At 49.2% G+C, this 21,353-nt stretch overlaps 1 protein-coding gene across 4 annotated transcripts in view; it reads right to left on the reverse strand.

The window, feature by feature from the left end:
- Positions 1-10: 10 nt before the first annotated feature.
- The window catches only part of SPAG1 (sperm associated antigen 1), an 89,248-nt gene continuing 67,905 nt past the window's right edge, over positions 11-21,353 (reverse strand). Inside the window, exons 1-14 of one of the 4 annotated variants that reach the window (XM_076066464.1) lie at positions 21,028-21,268; positions 17,191-17,328; positions 15,860-16,019; positions 15,146-15,271; positions 14,632-14,705; positions 9,374-9,498; positions 8,904-9,009; positions 8,090-8,220; positions 7,052-7,158; positions 5,916-6,018; positions 5,002-5,019; positions 3,791-3,870; positions 2,673-3,242; positions 11-1,561 (exon numbers count right to left, since the gene is read on the reverse strand). In XM_076066464.1, coding sequence (XP_075922579.1) covers positions 1,430-1,561; positions 2,673-3,242; positions 3,791-3,870; positions 5,002-5,019; positions 5,916-6,018; positions 7,052-7,158; positions 8,090-8,220; positions 8,904-9,009; positions 9,374-9,498; positions 14,632-14,705; positions 15,146-15,271; positions 15,860-16,019; positions 17,191-17,328; positions 21,028-21,194 — 2,037 coding nt within the window. In that variant the 5' untranslated portion in view covers positions 21,195-21,268 and the 3' untranslated portion in view covers positions 11-1,429. Of the gene's footprint in view, positions 1,562-2,672; positions 3,243-3,790; positions 3,871-5,001; positions 5,020-5,915; positions 6,019-7,051; positions 7,159-8,089; positions 8,221-8,903; positions 9,010-9,373; positions 9,499-14,631; positions 14,706-15,145; positions 15,272-15,859; positions 16,020-17,190; positions 17,329-17,769; positions 17,854-21,027; positions 21,269-21,353 lie in introns of those variants that run through there. The other 3 variants (XM_076066467.1, XM_076066466.1, XM_076066465.1) reach the window with 3 other exon arrangements.

The following is a 21,353-nucleotide window of genomic DNA, read 5'->3' on the forward strand; positions in this document are numbered from 1 at the left end:
CGTTAGCGGGTCTGTCAAAGAAGATTGAAACTTTTATTTTACCAGGTAAGAGGTAAGACCCACCAAGCTATATATTGTTGTTTTTCAGAAGCGACCTGGCCACAAAGGAAAACTCGACGAAGTGGTTTATCACGTGGAAATCTATAGCAGCCAATTAAACCATGTTCATTCTATGTGGAAGGGAAAACCGCAGGACTCGGAGAAAAATTCATGACCACGGGGATAGACACACTGCAAACTTCAAATATACAGGCATCGGGATTGAACCCACGACCTGTATACCAGGCGAGGGAGTTAACATCTTGCCACCGTGATAACGGGGAAACCTCAAATTTGTTCTTCCACGTAGGTTCTGCATAATTGGTCACTGTTGGGTCCGATTATGTAGGTATGACGCCAGTATTGGAGCTGTGTCCATTTGCCGCCCGACAGCCTGCCAAATTAAGTTATTCACGGTGTGGGCAAATGTGCCCATTGATTTGGGGTTTTTTCAGCAAAACCTGAGGGGCAGGAGGAATGTTGAAAAGCAAGAAGTAAAGTTTGGAATGGCAGCAAACTGCACCTCCGATTAGCACGGTTGGTTGCGGTACCGTGTGAAATATGTTCAACGTACAACTGAAACGTGTAAGAGGAGACGTGAAAGTCTGCCACGTGAGATAACCGTGGCACAAATCTCTCGTCGAAATCATCTCAAGCCGCCTGTAAAATCACGTGACGCGCGGCCACCCCCATTGCCCCCCCCCGCCCACTGAAAATAGACGCCGCTGCTGATGCGCCACGTTTAATACAAAATATTGTCGAGACATTCATCTCTCTAAATAAAGATCGTGTGTATGTAGTCTCAAAAACCTCTCGGGTACTTCCCGACAATGTACAAAGCTGAAATTATTATATTCATTGAGAACTTTTTCCTTGCCTGGCGAAGACAGGCTTTATGAACTGGTATTATAATCGGCTACCCAGGATGAGCCTTGAGTCGCATTTTAAGACGTTAAGTTCTCGCGGCGGGGGGGGGGGGGGTCCTTCAGGGTATGCCACCACCTTGTCGCCCACGGGAAGAGAATTTCACAACATTGCTTTGCATGCAGAGCAACAACAGTCCAGGTGGACATGGTTTGTATCTCATTTTTCATAAAAATACAACTAAACTATATAATAACCAGAACATTTGCAATATCCACCAATCCCTCCTAGGGTAGTGGACAGCACAGCTGATTCTGGTGATGCAGGTTCAAGCCCCAGAGCATTTTACATATTTGTTTTACAAATTACACAGCGACATTCACACAGCCAGGTGGAACGTTGTGTGACCACTGCACTGAGCAAGCGCCTCTCGTGTGTCTGAGGACGCAGTGGCTTAGAGCAATAAGCAAAACACGATATCAGAACATTGGAGGTTATAATCCAGCCCCGGGTTTATGAGGAGCTACTAAATCCCATATTGCTCTTCAAGAATGTCGACATCTTCCTGGGTGTAAGTTCCGTTTGACAGGCGTCTCAACTGCTTCATCGCGTTTCTGATCGGCTCTTTTTCAGAACTTGTCAGGAACGAGCAGGCAACCTGCAAGACACATTCCGCACACACAAACATGCCGTCATCATCCCTGTTGCTCCTGGTGCTGCCGTATGAATGTGTGTGTATGTTGAACTTATTTCGCACCGTAAGTAGCCAACCGTGCGTGCTGCCGCTATGCACGCGTCTTAAATTTCCTCTGATTTATGTTTGCTTCATTGCTGCACATTGTATTGGCTGTGATCAAAGACAATGTTTGAGGGTGCTGTTGGGAATTTTTAGTTTTCATACGTAGGCTTTCACGCCCTCTGCTGTGAATCGTAATTAAGTTTCTGTTGGGTTAGATCATGTATTCATAATAAAGGTTTTTGGGTTAGATCGCGTTTATTTAAATAAACGCGATCTAACCCAAAAACCTTTATTATGAATAATATTGGTCGCGAAAGCCTACGTGTTAAACTAGATCATGTATGTATAAAGTATTTTTTTTAACTATAATACACCACCTGATAGAGCCAATCAAATCAAGTAGTCACGTGGGCAAAATGCCAACTGATTTGGTTCAACGGCTAAAAAACCGGATGAATGTTGAAAAGGCCACGCAAAGTCTGACAATCGTTCCAGGAGGTTTTCGCTGGAGATCGACGACCAACATCGAATGGCGTTGACGAGCGCACGGAAGCTCCTCGCGTGAAAGAGCTTCCCGTCCTGGCCCACACGTGGGTGCCATGACGTCAACAGCACAGCCGGGCAGTGTGAATCCGGTTTAAAGATTACAGAGTTGGTGGATTGCTGGTTGATTGGCTGTGACTGATGAAAAGATAAGAACAAGTTTTACGATTTTTGGCAATAAAACAGGAGGTGTTAAGATGTTCAAACACTAAATGGATGCCTTTTGCAAGGCAACAAAGTGCGCATTAACCACACACAGTACTTGTGGAAAAACGTGCAAACATCCTCTGATAATCAACACATGCATTGTCTTTCAAACTGATTTGGCCGTCATACTTGCATAGAGGTGCCATAGATACGTGATTGACAGGTTACGCAATCGGCGTAATGAGGAGGTAAGCACCGGTGATGCCTCGGAACGCTCCCTGGAGCAGCGGCGGCAGCAGCAGCGAGAGATCTCACACGCCAGGGCCCACCACGGCCTCACCTGGAATCGCGGCGCCCTGGTCAAGCGCTGCAGGTAGCGGAACGCCGCGCCGGGCTCGCCGGGCAGCACGTGCCGCTCGACGGCCCGCGCCACCAGCGCCACGTCGGCGCCCTCCAGGAGGTTGCTCGCAACGAGCGGCAGCCGGTCCGGCCCCACCGAACTCAACAGGTCGGCCGCCGCGCGCACCGCGCCGGCGTTGGGGTCCGCTCCCAGCCGACTCCACCGCTGCCCGAACTCGTACGCGCTCACGGGCACGGCCTCCTCGGACGCTCGCCGGTCGGCGCCGCTCCTCCGGCCGAACGCGGTGATGGTGGCGGTAGCAGCTGCGGTAGTGGCAGTGACGGCGGCGGCGGTGGTGGCGGTGGCGGTGGCGGTGACGGTGGCGGTAGCGGTGACGGTGGTGGTGGTGGCGGCGGCGACGGGGGCGGTGGTGGCGGCACATTTTGCGGAATCCTCGTTGCTCTGGGACGAAGCGGCCGTGGGGGTGACGGCGTCCGCGTGCTGCGTGACACTCGGTGGGGCGCTGGCCAACGGTTGCGCTCCTGCGAGGTCTTCATCTCCTCCATCGTCCTGCAAAGTATTTGTAAGAACAGACGAAGCAAATAGTCTCGAGGGACAGGAACGGTTTAACGGCTCGTTTCGGTGGGCGGTGAAGCTGTGCGTTCCAGCGTGACCCGGCCAGGTGGCCCAGCGGTAGAGTGGGCGGCTCGCAATCCGGTTGTCGGGGTTGACATTTAAACATAACGTGCATTTAATGTTAATATCTTTGTTATTTTATTACTAGATGCATTTTTTTTCTTTTGACAGCTGATGTAAAAGTCGTTCCGGTCACCCATAAGTTCTTTCCTAACTTACACAACTGATTACGATTAATCCCCGTACGGAACTCGGAGCTAGGCCAAGTCTCGTACGTAGCGTGCCGTGCTAATCGGAGCTGCTTTCCGTGTTAAGTTGTCCTTCCCCCGCACCTCCGATTAGCACAGCTCACTACGCACAGTATGAAAGAAGCTCAACTTACATACGTATAAGTCTCAGCTTATGCGATTTGTAGAATTACATAAGTCGTTCCGTGTTCGTGCCCCTGTCCCGAGAATTAATAACAACACCGTGAAACGTACCTCCATCTCTATTTGAAGGGTTACTCTCTTCCTACCGAGGGAAGAGAATTCTGGATGCGAGGCCAGAATTCTCGGTTCACCTGTACGCACACACGGCCACCCGGGAAGAGCAAGACAGACAACCACGCACGCTGTCACTGAAGCCGGACTCGCGTTGTTCACGTCTCGGTGTGCGCCCTTTCATGTGGACTTCGGAGTGGTGGGGGTGCTTTAATTTTTCTTTCCATTTCATTTTCATGTTCATTTATTTGGTATAGTCCTGTGAGCCATTCGGCTCTTGAATCGGGTGCAACCGCAACAAACAAAAAACAAAAACACGAACAAGAAAACACCTTAAAGTGACTATGCTGGAGAGCGACCCCCCACCACCGCCAACATCTTGCTAATGTTGGGCTTCCGACAAGCTTTTTTTCAATCTGGTGAATTGGGCACTCGTCCAAAGTTTAGTTTTGTTCGAGTTAATTTACCTGCGCCGACCAGCCACGGTGAAGTATGGATAAAAAATTAAAAACCTCCGTGACTTGACTCCTCATACGGCGGAGACCTTCATCCACCAGTGGATTGACAAGGCGCTCTAAATTATGATTAAATTAGTATTAAAGCATTATTAAATAATTAATAAAATCTAATTTGATTATTATTAAATTACTATCATCATTTATTACTGCCATAATACAGATTTTTTGGGTTAGATCACGTAAATATATAAATGTGTCGTTAAACCCGCCACCACCTGACACAGCTAACTAGTAAGGGTTGTCACGTAAACAGAACGTGCCAATTCGTCACTAGTACAGCACTCCGGTGTGTTGGAGAGCAAATCCACAACATTTACAATCTGAGTACAACGTTTGGCCAGATTTGTGGAGAAATCCTGTTTCGTTCCTTAAATTGCACGACAGATATGATGACGTCACTTGTGAGCCCATCACGTGCGAAGGGGGGGTTAGTGAATGCACATAAATTACAATGGGTACCCATTGCCGTTTGGGCTATTCATATGGTAATCAACGTACATTACGCATGCACATTACGCATGCACATTACGCATGCACGTTACGCATGCACGTTACGCATGCACGTTACGCATGCACGTTACGCATGCACGTTACGCATGCACGTTACGCATGCACGTTACGCATGCACGTTACGCATGCACACCACGCATGCACACCACGCATGCACATCACGCATGCACAAAGTTCTTGTACCTCCTGTCGCTTTCTTTGCTTCTTTCGGTAAAGTCACGTAGATAGAAAAATAATAATTAAAAATAAAGTGAATAAAAATTATAAAAAAACACTAATGTAGACTGTAGCCTGGTTCTTAACCGAAGTGAATGTACTGGGAATCTATAATGTGGACTGTAGCCTGGTTATGTAAGTTTGGTGAACCTACTGGCAGTCTATAATGCAGACTGTAGAAATGGTTAATAAGCTGGGTGTGTGTACTGGCAGTCTATAATGTAGACTGTAGAAATGGTTATTAAGCTGGGTGAGTGTACTGGCAGTCTATAATGCAGACTGTAGAAATGGTTATTAAGCTGGGTGAGTGTACTGGCAGTCTATAATGCAGACTGTAGAAATGGCTATTAAGCTGGGTGAGTGTACTGACAGTCTATAATGTAGACTGTAGCCTGGTTATTAAGCTGGGTGAGTGTACTGGCAGTCTATAATGCAGACTGTAGAAATGGTTATTAAGCTGAGTGAGTGTACTGGCAGTCTATAATGCAGACTGTAGCCTGGTTTTAAGCTGGTGAGCATATTGGCAGTCTATAATGTAGACTGTAGCAATGGTTATTAAACTGAGTGAGCCTACTGGCAGTCTATAATGTAGACTGTAGCCTCCTGTCGTTTTCATGCAATAAGATAGCAGTACCTGTTATTTTCTGCGTACAGGTAATTCCGATTGATGTATGGTGACCTGTATAGGCATATATCATTTGATGATTCGCTTCCAGGCAGCAAAATGCCTGTTGCTATCCGAATGGTTACAATTATTTTTATTTCTCTCAATTTCGATAGATTCTCGAATTAGTCTTGGCCAGTTTTGCACCGAACTAAAATAAATTCAAAACAACTCTTCACTGGCCCTCATATCGACCCTTCGTGCGTCCGCCACAGACCCTCTGGGCCCAGGGTGGGTGCCGGAGCCGCCCCGCGTGCCTCCACGCAGCTCCCTCCGTCGTCGCCACCCTCCACGGTGAGCGGGAGCTTACGCAGCAAGCTCTGTTCCACACGGGGAAATAAACATCGTTCACAAAGATAAACATAGCGCCAAAGATCCCCCGTATAGCCTGTAACAGACTGCTGTTAGCATGTGGCACCTATGAAAGCCGATACAGCACACCAGGGGGTGGGTGGCCAACACCATGCCCGACCGCCTTTGTCTTCCCAGTGGCGATGTTTACACTGCACCAGGTACTAATTTGAGGACTGTGTTAGATAATTGTCAATGGTGTTGGCAGTGAGCAGGATTGACATTCGGGTCGCCGAGTTCATAGTGCAGTGGGCCAACTGCTGTACTACCGCTCTCCACGAGTACCACACACACACACACTCCCACCTCGAACAGCAGTATTTCAACAGCACTGGTGCAAACACGAGTGTACCACTTTAGACAATCATTGTCTCATCAGCTTAATCAGGCTTGGTTGAGCCAATGCTGGTGTCGAACTAGGACCCATATCTAATCGAGAGGGCCCTTGCCCGTAAAAATCCCTTCCCCAGCATTGGTTCAAGCCTGACTGCTGCTGATGAGAAACTGTGAATGACGAGAAACCAGTCCAATGTATCGTCTTATTGAACCAACTGCTGCTGAAATTACGCATTCCCAGATGTGTAAAAATGTACGTTGTTATTATTTTTCTTCTACTTGAAGGGAATAGTTACGCGAAGAGGAAGGCGTGTTGTCTGCTTATTCATTTTGTTAATTACAATCTCCCCGACACCCCAACGCTCGTGATTTTCGCCCATAACCAGAGCACCCAATCTTGCAACCCGCACACATGCACTACCCAATGCCACTTCCCAAAACACATCGAGCTCAGCCCGGACCAGCTCCAGCTCCTCTCCGAAGTTGAGGCTAAGCAGAGCTGTTGAGTGGGGTGGGGGGGACCACCATGACAGTGATTACACCGCTAAAGGAGAAGAGTGACCTTGGCTTGGGCCTAAGGAACTTGGGGTGGTGCAGGGCCCACCCCAAGAACCCCCCCCCCCTCTGCCCTTGCGGCCGGCCCTGCTTGAGAAGTTGTGCAATGACCTGAGCCTGAGTGTTGTGTTCGTCCAGCTCCAGAACTGTGAGCAAGTCGCTGCGGGCAGAGGCGTCTCCGCCCCGTTCCCTGTGCACCAGCGCCCGGCGCAACAGAGCTGCAACGCCACAACATGTGTGCATGTATGTTGAACTTATTTCGCATCGTACATAGCCAGCCATGCTAATCGGAGGTGTGGGGGAAGGACAACAAACTAAACACAAAAAGCTGTTTTTCACACGCTTTAGGTGGTGCTGCACGTGAACACCGTTGCTGTGCCCCTAGCTCATTGACCTCGAAACATCAATCGGCCAGCAACAGCCGGCACTGCTATCAAAGTCGTAATAATTACGAGTGGTTTACGGGCTCCTTGAGATGAGCAAGTAGATCGTTGTAAAAACATGGGGAAAAGATATATGATGATGGGAGGGAGTTCCAAAGTGCAGCAGTGCAAGGGAAGAAGCGGAAGTGTTTTGACCTAGGTGAGTGGGCGAGTGGGTTGGTAGGTGAGTGTGTATGTGGGTGATTGGGTGAGTGAGCGGGTGGTTGAGCGAGTGAGTTGCTGTGACCTGCGGTGTGGTGATTGAACACCGTGCGGACGAGGGTCGTTCTCATAATGTTAATGCTCACCCCGAGCCCTCAATACTCCGATAGTGCGCTGTTTTTGAGTTGTACGCCTTTTGGCGTCTTCTGGTCCAACACCAATGGAGACTAGGCTCTAAGAAAAGCTGTCTCGGGTGTGGACCAATCAAATTCAAGGACAGTGCATTTTATTATCAGAGTTGTCTTTTTTGTTTGCATTTCGACTGCTTGTGTTGTGGTCATTGCAAACATGATGCCTTGAATAAAGGTGTCAGTTTTTTGTGCCAGTTAAAAGGGTAAAACCTATTCCTATATCTTGTTTCTGGCAAAGGAGGTCTCATAATGACATTGTTATTGTTATCATAACGTTATTGTAATCATGTACGTGTCTGTGAAAGTTCGTCCTCAAGATCGAAACGTGACGCCGCCGACGACGGCTCAAGTAAAGCGTGCGTGCAACACGGAACCTTTGATGTTGTTTGGTTCGAGCCCGAGGACCGTGTCGCAGTCGCGCAGCGCGTCGTCCCACGTCGCTCGCTTGATGTGAGCCAGCGCACGGTTGTTGTAGCACGCGGCACTCGGCAGCAAAGCAATGCTCCTGTTGTGTCGATGACAGTGGATGCCGCAGAAACGTCGCTCGTTTAATAGGATTCCGACAGGTACAGCGTTGTATGTACGATGTACGTTAAACCTCTTTCGCAATGTACGTAGCCAACCATGCTAATCACAAACGTGACACTAACACGAAGCACAATTGGCATGACATCGCTTTAATAAGGTTGACTGATGGTAATACTGTTGTTAAAACAGCCGACTTACTTTAAAGTGAATGTGTTCCATGGCAACACGAATGTCCGGTTAGTGTGGAAGAGTAGACCAAAGGCCAGTCTAGCTCTGTAGTGGAGGCTCTTCCACCAGTAGTGATGCGAGCAGCTAAGCAACTTGCAGGGTAGCACCTCTCCCTTTTGATTAAGGAATTAGGGCAAACATGAACCACGCCGTGACTCGGTCCGCCGTGCGGTGTGTACGACCCTCACGCGTGCCAATCGTCGCGTTCGCTGTTCGACATTCCGCCGGAAACGTCGATTACCAACCTCCTGGCCATCGGAAAACCGTTCACCGATTCTGAAACCAGTCAGTGTGGTTTTTTTTTTTTTACCAGTGAGGCGTTTAACAGCCCTGCTAGAGAGTAACAACCACGGAACTCGTGGCAACAAAAACACGTCCACACGTCCCACACATACGCGCCCAGCCGCTGGCAGTGCGAGCGGCGGCCGATACCTGTTGTAGTAAGCCAGCGCTTCTGCAAAGTCTCCGGCTCGGAACGCATCGTTGCCCTTCTCCTTCTCTTTCTCTGCCCTCACCGCCAGCTCTGCAGCAGACATCCCTGCGACAACATTTGCACCGCCGCACCCGGTGAAACCATCGGTCACGCCGTAGAAAGCCACGTCTTTTATACGGTATCTCGCTTGGCATCTAACATAACTTTCCCCCGCCATATGAATGTGCACTTTGCACCACTCGCTCTGCAGGGGTGTAGGAAGAGATGGGCACCAGTGCCTTGATGCGCATTGGAGCAGGAAGTAACGCTAATATTTTTCATAGGAGAGTTATAAAGCTCATTTTTAGTAAAAAAATAATTTATATTTATTTGTCACCCGTGTGAAATGTGAAGATTAAAGTACACTTCCATTGCCAAGGGGATTTTCCAGGGGATATATTTACATACGAGAAACGTGCAGGTGACCCACCCACTGTGTTCAAGGCAGGCGCAAGGTCCGGTGGGTTCCTCGTCGGCTCGTCACCGGCAGGAGGCCGTGGGTCACCTTCCCCATCTGCGGCATCCAGCCGGGCACACTCCACTTCGACGTCAAACCTGGAACACGCGTTCACAGTAAATCTCATCATCACTCTGAAGGCGTCTTACCATTTACCCACCGTTACAGGGAGACAGCTACACACGCCCGTAGACAGGGTACCTGTTTTTTGTTGTTTTTGGTTGAGTTACAGTCGCAAAGCACAGGCTAAAAGTTGTAGCACGTCCAGTGGCCAGTGACAAACAGCACTATCAAAGATGTACTATATAAGAGTGTAACATGTTTCTTGAGTTCAGCGAGGTTATTATTATAACAGCTTGGGGAAAAAGAGATGATGATGATGATGATGGGAGGGAATTCTAAAGTGGAGCAGTGCGAGGGAAGAAGCAGAAACAGAGTGTGGAGGAGGCGAAACAGTGAGTCTGGTAGACCGAGTCGTCAACAGGTGATGCTCTGGGCTAAATGCTAACGCGGATCAAACATAGATAGACAAACCTCATTTTAACCAGCAGTGACCAAAGTGTATTTTCATATCATAAACCAACAGAGTCTAGGTGAGGATATCATCATTTGGCACACCTGCCAATGACATTTACTGCCTTGTGGTACATAAACCTGGACGCAGAACATCTGGAGGTGATATAAACTGCTTTAGCAGTGAAGTAGAGTGATGCTGCGGTATAGCATGATGTGCACACGGTGTGAATTATTACAACGCTTGTTTAGCCATCAATGTCTCAAGACTCTCTTTCAGTAGGGACCTGCCAAGCTTTCAGAGTAGTAGTAGGGGGCGATGTTTTTGTGTGTGTAATCCCAATTGAGTAATTTGCAGTGTAATATTTCAGCATTGGGATATTTTGGCCAAAACCAGATATATTGTGTATATATATTTTTGCTATGGGAAGAAGCCCATGCAGAACAGAGGAGGAATATTCAATCTACACTCGCTCACTCAACACTCTCACTCGTTCTCTGCAGAGCAGATGAAGAGCATACAAACTCCACTCACTCACTCAACACTCTCACTCACTCTCTGCAGAACAGGGGGAGAAAGTACAAACTCCACTCACTCATTCTCTGCAGAACAGGTGAAGAACATACAAACTCCACTCACTCACTCAACACTCTCACTCACTCTCTGCAGAACAGGGGGAGAAAGTACAAACTCCACTCACTCATTCTCTGCAGAACAGGTGAAGAACATACAAACTCCACTCACTCACTCAACACTCTCACTCACTCTCTGCAGAACAGGGGGAGAAAGTACAAACTCCACTCACTCATTCTCTGCAGAACAGGTGAAGAACATACAAACTCCACTCACTCACTCAACACTCTCACTCACTCTCTGCAGAACAGGGGGAAAAAGTACAAACTCCACTCACTCATTCTCTGCAGAACAGGTGAAGAACATACAAACTCCACTCACTCACTCAACACTCTCACTCACTCTCTGCAGAACAGGGGGAAAAAGTACAAACTCCACTCACTCATTCTCTGCAGAACAGGTGAAGAACATACAAACTCCACTCACTCACTCAACACTCTCACTCACTCTCTGCAGAACAGGGGGAGAAAGTACAAACTCCACTCACTCATTCTCTGCAGAACAGGTGAAGAACATACAAACTCCACTCACTCACTCAACACTCTCACTCACTCTCTGCAGAACAGGGGGAAAAAGTACAAACTCCACTCACTCATTCTCTGCAGAACAGGTGAAGAACATACAAACTCCACTCACTCACTCAACACTCTCACTCACTCTCTGCAGAACAGGGGGAGAAAGTACAAACTCCACTCACTCATTCTCTGCAGAACAGGTGAAGAACATACAAACTCCACTCACTCACTCAACACTCTCACTCACTCTCTGCAGAACAGGGGGAGAAAGTACAAACTCCACTCACTCATTCTCTGCAGAACAGGTGAAGAACATACAAACTCCACTCACTCACTCAACACTCTCACTCACTCTCTGCAGAACAGGGGGAAAAAGTACAAACTCCACTCACTCATTCTCTGCAGAACAGGTGAAGAACATACAAACTCCACTCACTCACTCAACACTCTCACTCACTCTCTGCAGAACAGGGGGAGAAAGTACAAACTCCACTCACTCATTCTCTGCAGAACAGGTGAAGAACATACAAACTCCACTCACTCACTCAACACTCTCACTCACTCTCTGCAGAACAGGGGGAAAAAGTACAAACTCCACTCACTCATTCTCTGCAGAACAGGTGAAGAACATACAAACTCCACTCACTCACTCAACACTCTCACTCACTCTCTGCAGAACAGGGGGAGAAAGTACAAACTCCACTCACTCATTCTCTGCAGAACAGGTGAAGAACATACAAACTCCACTCACTCACTCAACACTCTCACTCACTCTCTGCAGAACAGGGGGAAAAAGTACAAACTCCACTCACTCATTCTCTGCAGAACAGGTGAAGAACATACAAACTCCACTCACTCACTCAACATTCTCACTCACTTCTTTGGTTCTTTCGGTAAAGTCACGTAGAATGAGAATAAAATAATAAATTGATAAAATAAAATAACACAATAATATTCTCACGACGTTTCGGCCACAACACAAGCAGCCTTCATCAGGTGAAGGGGGCGAGACTGTCTGGTAGGACAGCGCTGGAGTGAGAGAGCCACGTTCAGATCACGGCTTTTAAGCTGTGTGAGAGGAACAAAGAGCCTAGACAAAGGAATTAGCATAAAATTTAGCATTGAAATGGCTGAATGATTAGCTTGTGACTGGTCACAGAAATAGCTTTGTTAAAAGTTAAAGCATACACATCCGCAGAGGCACCCATTGTTAAAAGGAATTAGCATAGAATTTAGCATTGAAATAGCTAAGTTAAGGCATACACATCTGCAGAGGCACCCCTTGACAATGGAATTAGCATAGAATTTAGCATTGAAATAGTTGAGTGATTCGCTTGTAACTGCTACAGAAATAGCTACGTTGAAGTCAGAGCATACACATTCACCGAGGCACTTAGTACAAATCAAACAGGAGAATTTAGCATTGAAATAACTAGGCGAATTTAGCATTGAAATAACTGAGTGATTTGCTAGTGACTGGTCACAGAAATGACTACACATCTGAGCTATTCACAGTACTATATAGTGAACCAATAAAAACTAAAATATAAATTACCTTCATGTTATCAATAAACTCTATATTCTCCAATCAGCTAAGCTACCAAGCATAAGTCGTTATATATCACAATGCTATATGGCGAAAAAATGGGTCGATTCTTACCCTCAAATTTCCGCACCACGGATAGCTACGGGCCCCGTTCAGACGGACGAGTTCGTCCATGGTCGGAACAGAGGAGGGGGAGAGAGACAGCTGCGAGGCCCTAGTATACTCCATGTTGTAAACCATACCATTAACCGTGGTGTGAGAGGTATTAAGAGGCAATGCTGGCGAAAGAGCTGCGGTCTGAAGGTCATCGTAAAATTACAATTAATTAAGAACAGAAATGATTTAACACATCTTTCCAGTGGTTACTAAGCCTGAATCCATCTTCTCGGTTGAAATTGTCTCTGTGCTTGTATATGTGAATGGCCTCATGAACGAATCTCTCATGGTAGCTGGTTGGTTTGCAAAGAACCTCCGTCTTGGAGAAGTCAATGTCATGTGAGCCCACTGAATTGTAACAGTGATCTGCTACGGCAGAGGAGTTCGTCTTACCGTGTTTCAAGTCTGCTTTATGTTCGCGGATGCGGTCCGAGATATGTCTTTTGGTTTCTCCAATGTAGCTACTACCACAGAGGCACTTTAGTTTGTAAACGCCCGGGTACTGTATGTCTGGAAGAGCATCTTTTACAGATGGAACTAAATCACGGATTTTGTGTACTGTGTTGAATCGGACCTGGATCTTGTGTTTATTCAGGATTTTGGAGATCTTTTTAGTGACCCCTGCAATGTAGGGTAAGGTGATGGTTTTGAGTGGCTCCACAAGAGGATCCTTCTTCATGACTGGAGTGATGGCTTTGCGGATTGTGTAGTCGGAGTAGCCATTAGCCCTGAGAGCCTGGTGTACGTGCTTGAGTTCACTGGTAATGTGTTCCTGGTCGGAAATGCATTGGGCTCTATGGTATAGAGTCTTGATGAGGTAGTTCTTCTGGGATGGATGGTGGTGAGAATCCGGTTTCAAGTAAGCATCTGTATGGGTAGCTTTCCTGTAGACAGAGTGGCTCATTGAACCATCATGTCTCCTTTTAATTAAGACATCCAAAAAGGGTAGTTTGCCATCTTTTTCGACCTCCATGGTAAATCTGATGGCTGGGTGTATGGAATTGATGTGGTCGCGGAATTGGTCTAGAGCAGGCTGGCCATGTGGCCAGATGACAAAGGTGTCATCAACGTACCTCTTCCATAAGGTCGGGCGTAGAGTGGCAGTCTGGATGGCGTCAGTTTCAAATTTTTCCATGAATACGTTGGCTACAACCGGAGATAGGGGGGAGCCCATTGGGGTGCCCTCAGTTTGTTTGTAGAAAGTTCCATTCCAGGTGAAGTATGTGTTGGTTAAGCAATGTCTCACCAGGGGGGGTACATCAGTATGCAGTCCTTGATGAACCAGGTCTTCAATGATAGCGATGGTGTCAGGTACCGGGACTTTGGTGAACAAGGACACCACATCAAAACTGACAAGCAGGTCGTTTGGGGACAGGGAAATGTCTTTGATTGTCGATACCAGGTGAGTAGAATTTAGTACCGCAGAGGTGGTTTTTCCAGTGAAAGGTCGCAGTATATCAGCCAGAAAACGTGCCAGTTTGTAGGTTGTTGACGTCTATCTTTTCGGTGTGTGGATCCGATTTTTTGCTGGAGAGGTGATTGAATTTGGAAATCATATTATTTTATTCTCATTCTACGTGACTTTACCGAAAGAACCAAAGAAGATGAATCATTGCAGTCACGAAAGCTTTAAATCGAAATTCTCACTCACTGTCTGCAGAATATATAGATAACTTACAAATTCCATGCAGAAAAGAGCTTGAATCGGGAATCGAACCCAGGGTCTTCTTGGTGTGAGCACGGATGTTACCACTGTGCCAGCCTGCACATGAGCAGCATTCACCACAGCTTGGCCAATTCTACTACACTCCTCCTTCATGTCACACACACTCAATCGCATTTGAATTCTATTCCACCTTTCACTCACCTGTCCCAGGCCTTGTAATCCACAGAACGAATCCTTCTCTCTGCAGCACCATGAATGTTTTTCTTAACAGATTTCTGATGAAAAGCAATAGCATTGCATTAAGCCAAACACACACAATTTTCTATTTTTAAAGGAACAAGCAACCCAAATGACAAAAAACACCACATTTATCAATAACACTGTGGCCTAAAAAGAAAGTGGCTAATACGATCCATAATCAATGTGTTATTGGGTTAGATTGCATAAATTTAAGGTTTGTCATTAAACCTGGCACCACCGACACAGCCAATTATTAAGGTTTGTCACGTAAACAAATCGTGCCAATGAGTTACTCGTTCAACACACCGCTGTGTTGGAGAGCACACCCACAACATTTGCAATTCGAGCACGACGTGTCGCTGGTGATTACAACCAGCCTCATCAGGCGATAGCCAGAAACACATTTGCACCCACACACACACACACGAGAACATTATGAAGTTGTATTCCTACAACACACCGACCGCAGTCTCACCTCAACGGAAATCTTGTCATGGACATTTCTGACAGGAGGTAGAAGATCCCCCATGAACGCGTCTGCCTCAGGGGGACGTGTGGCCTTGATCGCTTCCTCTCTCTTTTGCATCTCATCACGCCAGTCCTGAAATATACCAAATATTATATTTGTACAGAAGTAGGATTATTTTAAGTGTCTGTTAATACTGAATGAGCCGCTATACTTTAACAGAAATGAATAAGCACACAATAAAGCTGTATGTGTCCCTCCACATAAAAAAAATCAATTTTTTTATCACAGCCCATCAGCGACATGGTTGTCTGGCAGTGCATAATGTCAGCAGCCTTGGTTCAAAACCAGCAAAGCTCTGGACCCGTTCGATACTCAGCGTCTCATCAGTAGAGTCGGGCTTGCTTGCAGAAATACAACTGAACTGCCAGTGCCTATGGGCAAGAACCCTCGCTGTTATATATGGACCCTTGGTTTCCACGCAACGCTATATAATACAGAACACAACATCATCAGCCACGTTGTTTGGACGTGCGGTTCGCGTGTGCCAACCGGTGCATTTGTTACTAAACATCCCACCGGAAACGGTTAGCTGTTCCTGATTTTCGGAAACCAGTAACGATTCTGTAATCGATTGTCCGTTTTTTCCGGTCGTCGTGTGGCAAGCCCTAGTCCCATACGAGCGCAGCGGCGGCGGCGGTGCGGTAGCGGCGGGTGACGTACCTGCAGCGCGTCCAGGAGTTGGGTGCGCTCCTCGGGCGGCAGGCTGGCCGCCGTCAGCGCCGGCCTGTCCACCCAGAGGGCACGGCTCTGCGGGGCCAGCGCCGCCAAGCGCTGCTCGCAGAACTCGGTGAGGTGCGGGAAGCAGCCCTCCTCACCGCTCCTGCGCGCGCGTCCACAGGAACACTAATATAGAACTGGGTGCGGGGTGCCGCCCTTCTCAAGGTTATCACCCGAGATGTTGGTAGCCGTGCTCTTTTCCAGTTAATTCTGAAAATGTGTTTTGCACTGATGTACGTTTTCACGGCTCGGTGTATAAGAAATGCTCTCAAACGCCGCTCTTTTGGGATAGCCGCGGCGAGCGCTGCTCCTTTCTCCTTTGGCGACGTTGTTTGGGTGTCGAGGAGGTGTCGAGGAGGTGCCGTACCCCTGGCTCCACAGGAGAAGGTGCTACGGCAAAGTGCGCGCTGATATCAGTCTCTTCTGTACGGAATAGAGTGTTGGCCCCGTCGCATTTGTGGGTTTTCTCCAGGTGCTCCGGTTTCCTCCCACATGTATAAACAACGCTGATTCATTGGTTGAAATAAAGAACGGCAGAGTGTAGGCAGTACGTGTAGTTGGTAGCGGCGACTCTGCCTGGTGGGTACCCTCCAACTTCTCTGTGCTTCCTCAGCGGTCGTGAAATGCGATTTTCATGAACGATGCGATATTAAACAAAATGTCATTACTGTTTGGTTATTCCTGTGTTATGCAGTATTAGACATCATCGTCATTGTATTTTAAATATACTCATATATGGCCCAGTCGCCCTTGAAAAAGAGCGTCTTAGCTCAATGGCCTTTACTTGGGAAATAAACGTATGATTCTGATATTGTTATGGATAGGTTATGTAAAAAACACGTGATTATTTTGCGTGGAGGGGCAGATAAGTGAAGCAGGCATATTGTCTGCCTATCTATTGTGACGTTCTACACAACGATGCAAATGATTGTTTTGTGTTGTGTGATATAATTTTCTGTTGAACTAAGACCCATATCCAACAGAGAGGCCCAACAACAGTGGCGATTAAGTTACCTGGTCCTCCCCTAGGTCGACTCGGTCTCAAATGAGTACCTGGTGCAATGTGTAAATATCGCCACTGGGGAGACAAAGGCGGTCAGGCGTAGTGCTGGCCACCCACCCCCTCCTGTGAGGCGCCAGCCTTCAGAGGTGCTCGCTAACAGCACTTGCCCCAAAAGTCTGCAAAGGCTATAAGGGGGATCTCTGTCTATACAGTATATATGTTGTGACATAACACATTTCAAAATGACATCTCACATGTGCATGTGTTGTACCTTAGCACTCTGAGAATTCGTTCGACTTCTTTGGCATCATTGCACTGGTCGATGTAGGCATAGTCCAGGTGCTCGACGGGAACCGGGTTCTTGCTGCGATTGCCATTCGCAAGGCAGGCGAATGCGTCGGCACTCATCCTGCAATGGCACACCAACACAGCACTAGCTGCAACACACAAAGACAAAGGTCCTCCGTATAGTCTTCACCGACTCTTGGGGCAAGTGCTGTTAGCGAGCAGCCACCTATGAAGGCCGACACGGCACATGAGGGGGCGGGAGGCCAGTACCACGCCCGGCCACCTTTGTCTCCCTAGTGCCAATGTTTACACAACGCACCCCGCACGCATTTGAAGCTCTCATATTGCACACAACAACAACCGCCATTCGCCACTAAGTAGCGGTGACGTCACCACGACGCTTGTGCCAGGCTATGTGCACCCTGAGGCCACGTGAAGTGTCGAACGCCCGCTGGCAGGAGGTCACGGGGCAGACCCAGGTGCCACGGGTCGACTGACTGAGATGACTGGCTGATACACCACCTGTGCCCCCTACTGTGCCAACCCGCAGTGCTTCAGCCACCTGGCGCTCCGCTCGTTGTTCTAAGCGTCGCTCCTCCGCCCTCCGTTGTTGTTGGAGGGCGACTGCCTCCAACTGCCCAGTAGCATCCTGGCAGGGCATGCGGGCTACATGACCCAGCCATCGCAGCCTTCCCCGCCGGAGGAGCTCACCGATGGGACCTTGCCCAGATCTTTCAAGGATTTGTGAGCTCCTCACACAATCCAGTCTGGTTAAACCCAGGATGGATCGTAGGCAGGCCAGCCTAAATGTTTCTAACCGGCGAAGATGTTCCATTAGGGGGGGTCCACGTTTCGCAAGCGTAGAGAAGGGAGGGAATGACCGTGGCCGAGAAGACCTGAAGCTTAGTGCGGAGCGACAGACCAGGTAGCTTCCACACAGCGTTACGCAACCGATGAAAAGATATTGCCGCTCGACTGATTCGGAGTGAGACCTCTGCTGTTAAACTGGAGCCAGTCATAAGCACATATATATTGCACACACGCCTATGTACACACACACTCTCACTCACCCTGTCACTCACCCTCCCACTCACTCTCTCACCCTCCCACTCTCTCACTCACCCTCTCACTCACTCACCATCCCACTCACTCTCTCGCTCACCCTCTCTCACTCACCCTCTCAATCACTCTCTCGCTCACCCTCTCTCACTCACCGTCCCACTCACCCTCTCACTCACTCTCTCACCCTCCCACGCTCTCACTCACCCTCTCACCGTCCCACTCTCTCACTCACCCTCTCACTCACCCTCTCACCCTCCCACTCTCACTCACCCTCTCACTCACTCTCTCACCCTCCCACTCTCTCACTCACCCTCTCACTCACCCTCTCACTCACTCTCTCACTCACCCTCCCACTCACTCACCCACTCACTCACCATCTCACTCACTCACTCTCTCACCCTGCCACTCTCTCACTCACCCTCTCACTCACTCTCTTAATCACTCACCCTACCACTCACTCACCCACTCACTCACCACCTCACTCACCCTCCCACTCTCACTCACTCACCATCTCACTCACCCTCCCACTCTCACTCACTCTCCCACTCTCACTCACCATCTCACTCACTCTCTCACTCACTCACCATCTCACTCACCCACTCACTCACCATCTCATTCACCCACTCACTCACCCTCCCACTCACTCACCCACTCACTCACCCACTCACCATATCACTCACCCTCCCACTCTCACTCACTTTCTCACTCACTCACTCACCCACTCACCCACTCACTCTCTCACTCACTCACCCTCTCACTCACTCTCTCACCCTCCCACTCTCTCACTCACCCTCTCACTCACCCTCTCACTCACTCTCTCACTCACCCTCCCACTCACTCACCCACTCACTCACCATCTCACTCACTCACTCTCTCACCCTGCCACTCTCTCACTCACCCTCTCACTCACTCTCTTAATCACTCACCCTACCACTCACTCACCCACTCACTCACCATCTCACTCACCCTCCCACTCTCACTCACTCACCATCTCACTCACCCTCCCACTCTCACTCACTCTCCCACTCTCACTCACCATCTCACTCACTCTCTCACTCACTCACCATCTCACTCACCCACTCACTCACCATCTCATTCACCCACTCACTCACCCTCCCACTCACTCACCCACTCACTCACCCACTCACCATATCACTCACCCTCCCACTCTCACTCACTTTCTCACTCACTCATTCACCCACTCACCCACTCACTCTCTCACTCACTCACCCTCTCACCCTCTCACTCACTCACTCACCATCTCACTCACCCTCCCACTCTCTCACTCACTCACCATCTCACTCTCTCACTCACTCACCATCTCACTCACCCTCCCACTCTCACTCACTCACTCTCACACTCATTCACCATCTCACTCACCCTCCCACTCTCACTCACTCTCTCCTCACTCACCATCTCACTCACCCTCCCACTCGCACTCACTCTGTCACTCATTCTCTCACTCACTCACTCACCCTCCCACTCTCACTCACTCACCCTCCCACTCTCACTCACTCTCCCACTCTCACTCACCATCTCACTCACTCTCTCACTCACTCACCATCTCACTCACCCACTCACTCACCATCTCATTCACCCACTCACTCACCCTCCCACTCACTCACCCACTCACTCACCCACTCACCATATCACTCACCCTCCCACTCTCACTCACTTTCTCACTCACTCACTCACCCACTCACCCACTCACTCTCTCACTCACTCACCCTCTCACCCTCTCACTCACTCACTCACCATCTCACTCACCCTCCCACTCTCTCACTCACTCACTCACCATCTCACTCTCTCACTCACTCACCATCTCACTCACCCTCCCACTCTCACTCACTCACTCTCACACTCATTCACCATCTCACTCACCCTCCCACTCTCACTCACTCTCTCCTCACTCACCATCTCACTCACCCTCCCACTCGCACTCACTCTGTCACTCATTCTCTCACTCACTCACTCACCATCTCACTCACCCTCCCACCCTCACTCACTCTCTCACTCACTCACCATCTCACTCACTCACCATCTCACTCACCCACTCACTCACCCTCCCACTCACTCACCCACTCACTCACCCACTCACCATCTCACTCACCCTCCCACTCTCACTCACTCTCTCACCCTCTCACTCACCATCTCACTCACCCTCCCACTCTCACTCACTCACTCTCTCACCCTCCCACTCACTCACCCACTCACCATCTCACCCTCTCACCATCTCACTCACTCACCCACTCACTCACCATCTCACTCACCCTCCCACTCGCACTCACTCACTCACCCACTCACTCACCATCTCACTCATTCACTCTCCCACTCGCTGCTCGCGCCGATGTCCGCACTAAGGCCGCGGCTGCAGCGGCGTGGGGCGGTCCCCATGGTAACGAGGCCTAGGCTCATCGGCAGCCTCCTCCTCCACTCATAACCTTGCCCAGGCGGCGATGAAGTGAATAAAGACGCAACTCTGTACAATCCCCGTGACACCAAACCTTCTGGCTGCACAGTTGTGCGATTGCGGCCGTGCCACCCAAACCACGACGGTCTGCGCTATTTCAACAGAGGGGGAGGAGGAGCAGCAACACGACACCGACTCTCTCCTGAAGAAGCCCTCTCTCTCGTCGCTGCTAGCAGGCCTCGACATTGCCACCGAGGCCAACCTCGAACCTCAACAAAAACGGACTGGAGGAACGAGTAATGTTATTGGCTGGCCAGCACCCACGTCCGGCCGCCTTCGTCTCCATACCTGCACGGAGCCTTACGCACACAGAGAGAGAGGCGCGCTGGTGATGATGGAGGGGCGAGGTGAAGGCGGAGTCGCGTGAGCAGCACTCGCTCCGTCCCCACGGCGCTGCCCGCACGTTGCCACGGCGACAGCTGCCGTTGCCATGGCGACGTCAGCTGTGTATCCATGGAGACAGACTGTCAACTCGTAGATTCTTTCACTCGTTGATTCCTCCACCCACACAAATGTTGCGGACTCGGGTCATACAGACTGACTCGTCTCAACCGCAGTGTTCAATCACTCACCCACTCGATCACTCACCCACCCCACTCACCCACCCCACTCAC

The sequence above is a fragment of the Petromyzon marinus genome, chromosome 12 (genome assembly GCF_048934315.1).
Source record: "Petromyzon marinus isolate PM22_M1 ecotype Great Lakes invasive population chromosome 12, UKy_Petmar_22M1.pri1.0, whole genome shotgun sequence".
In the NCBI taxonomy this organism is placed as follows: Eukaryota; Metazoa; Chordata; class Hyperoartia; order Petromyzontiformes; family Petromyzontidae; genus Petromyzon; species Petromyzon marinus.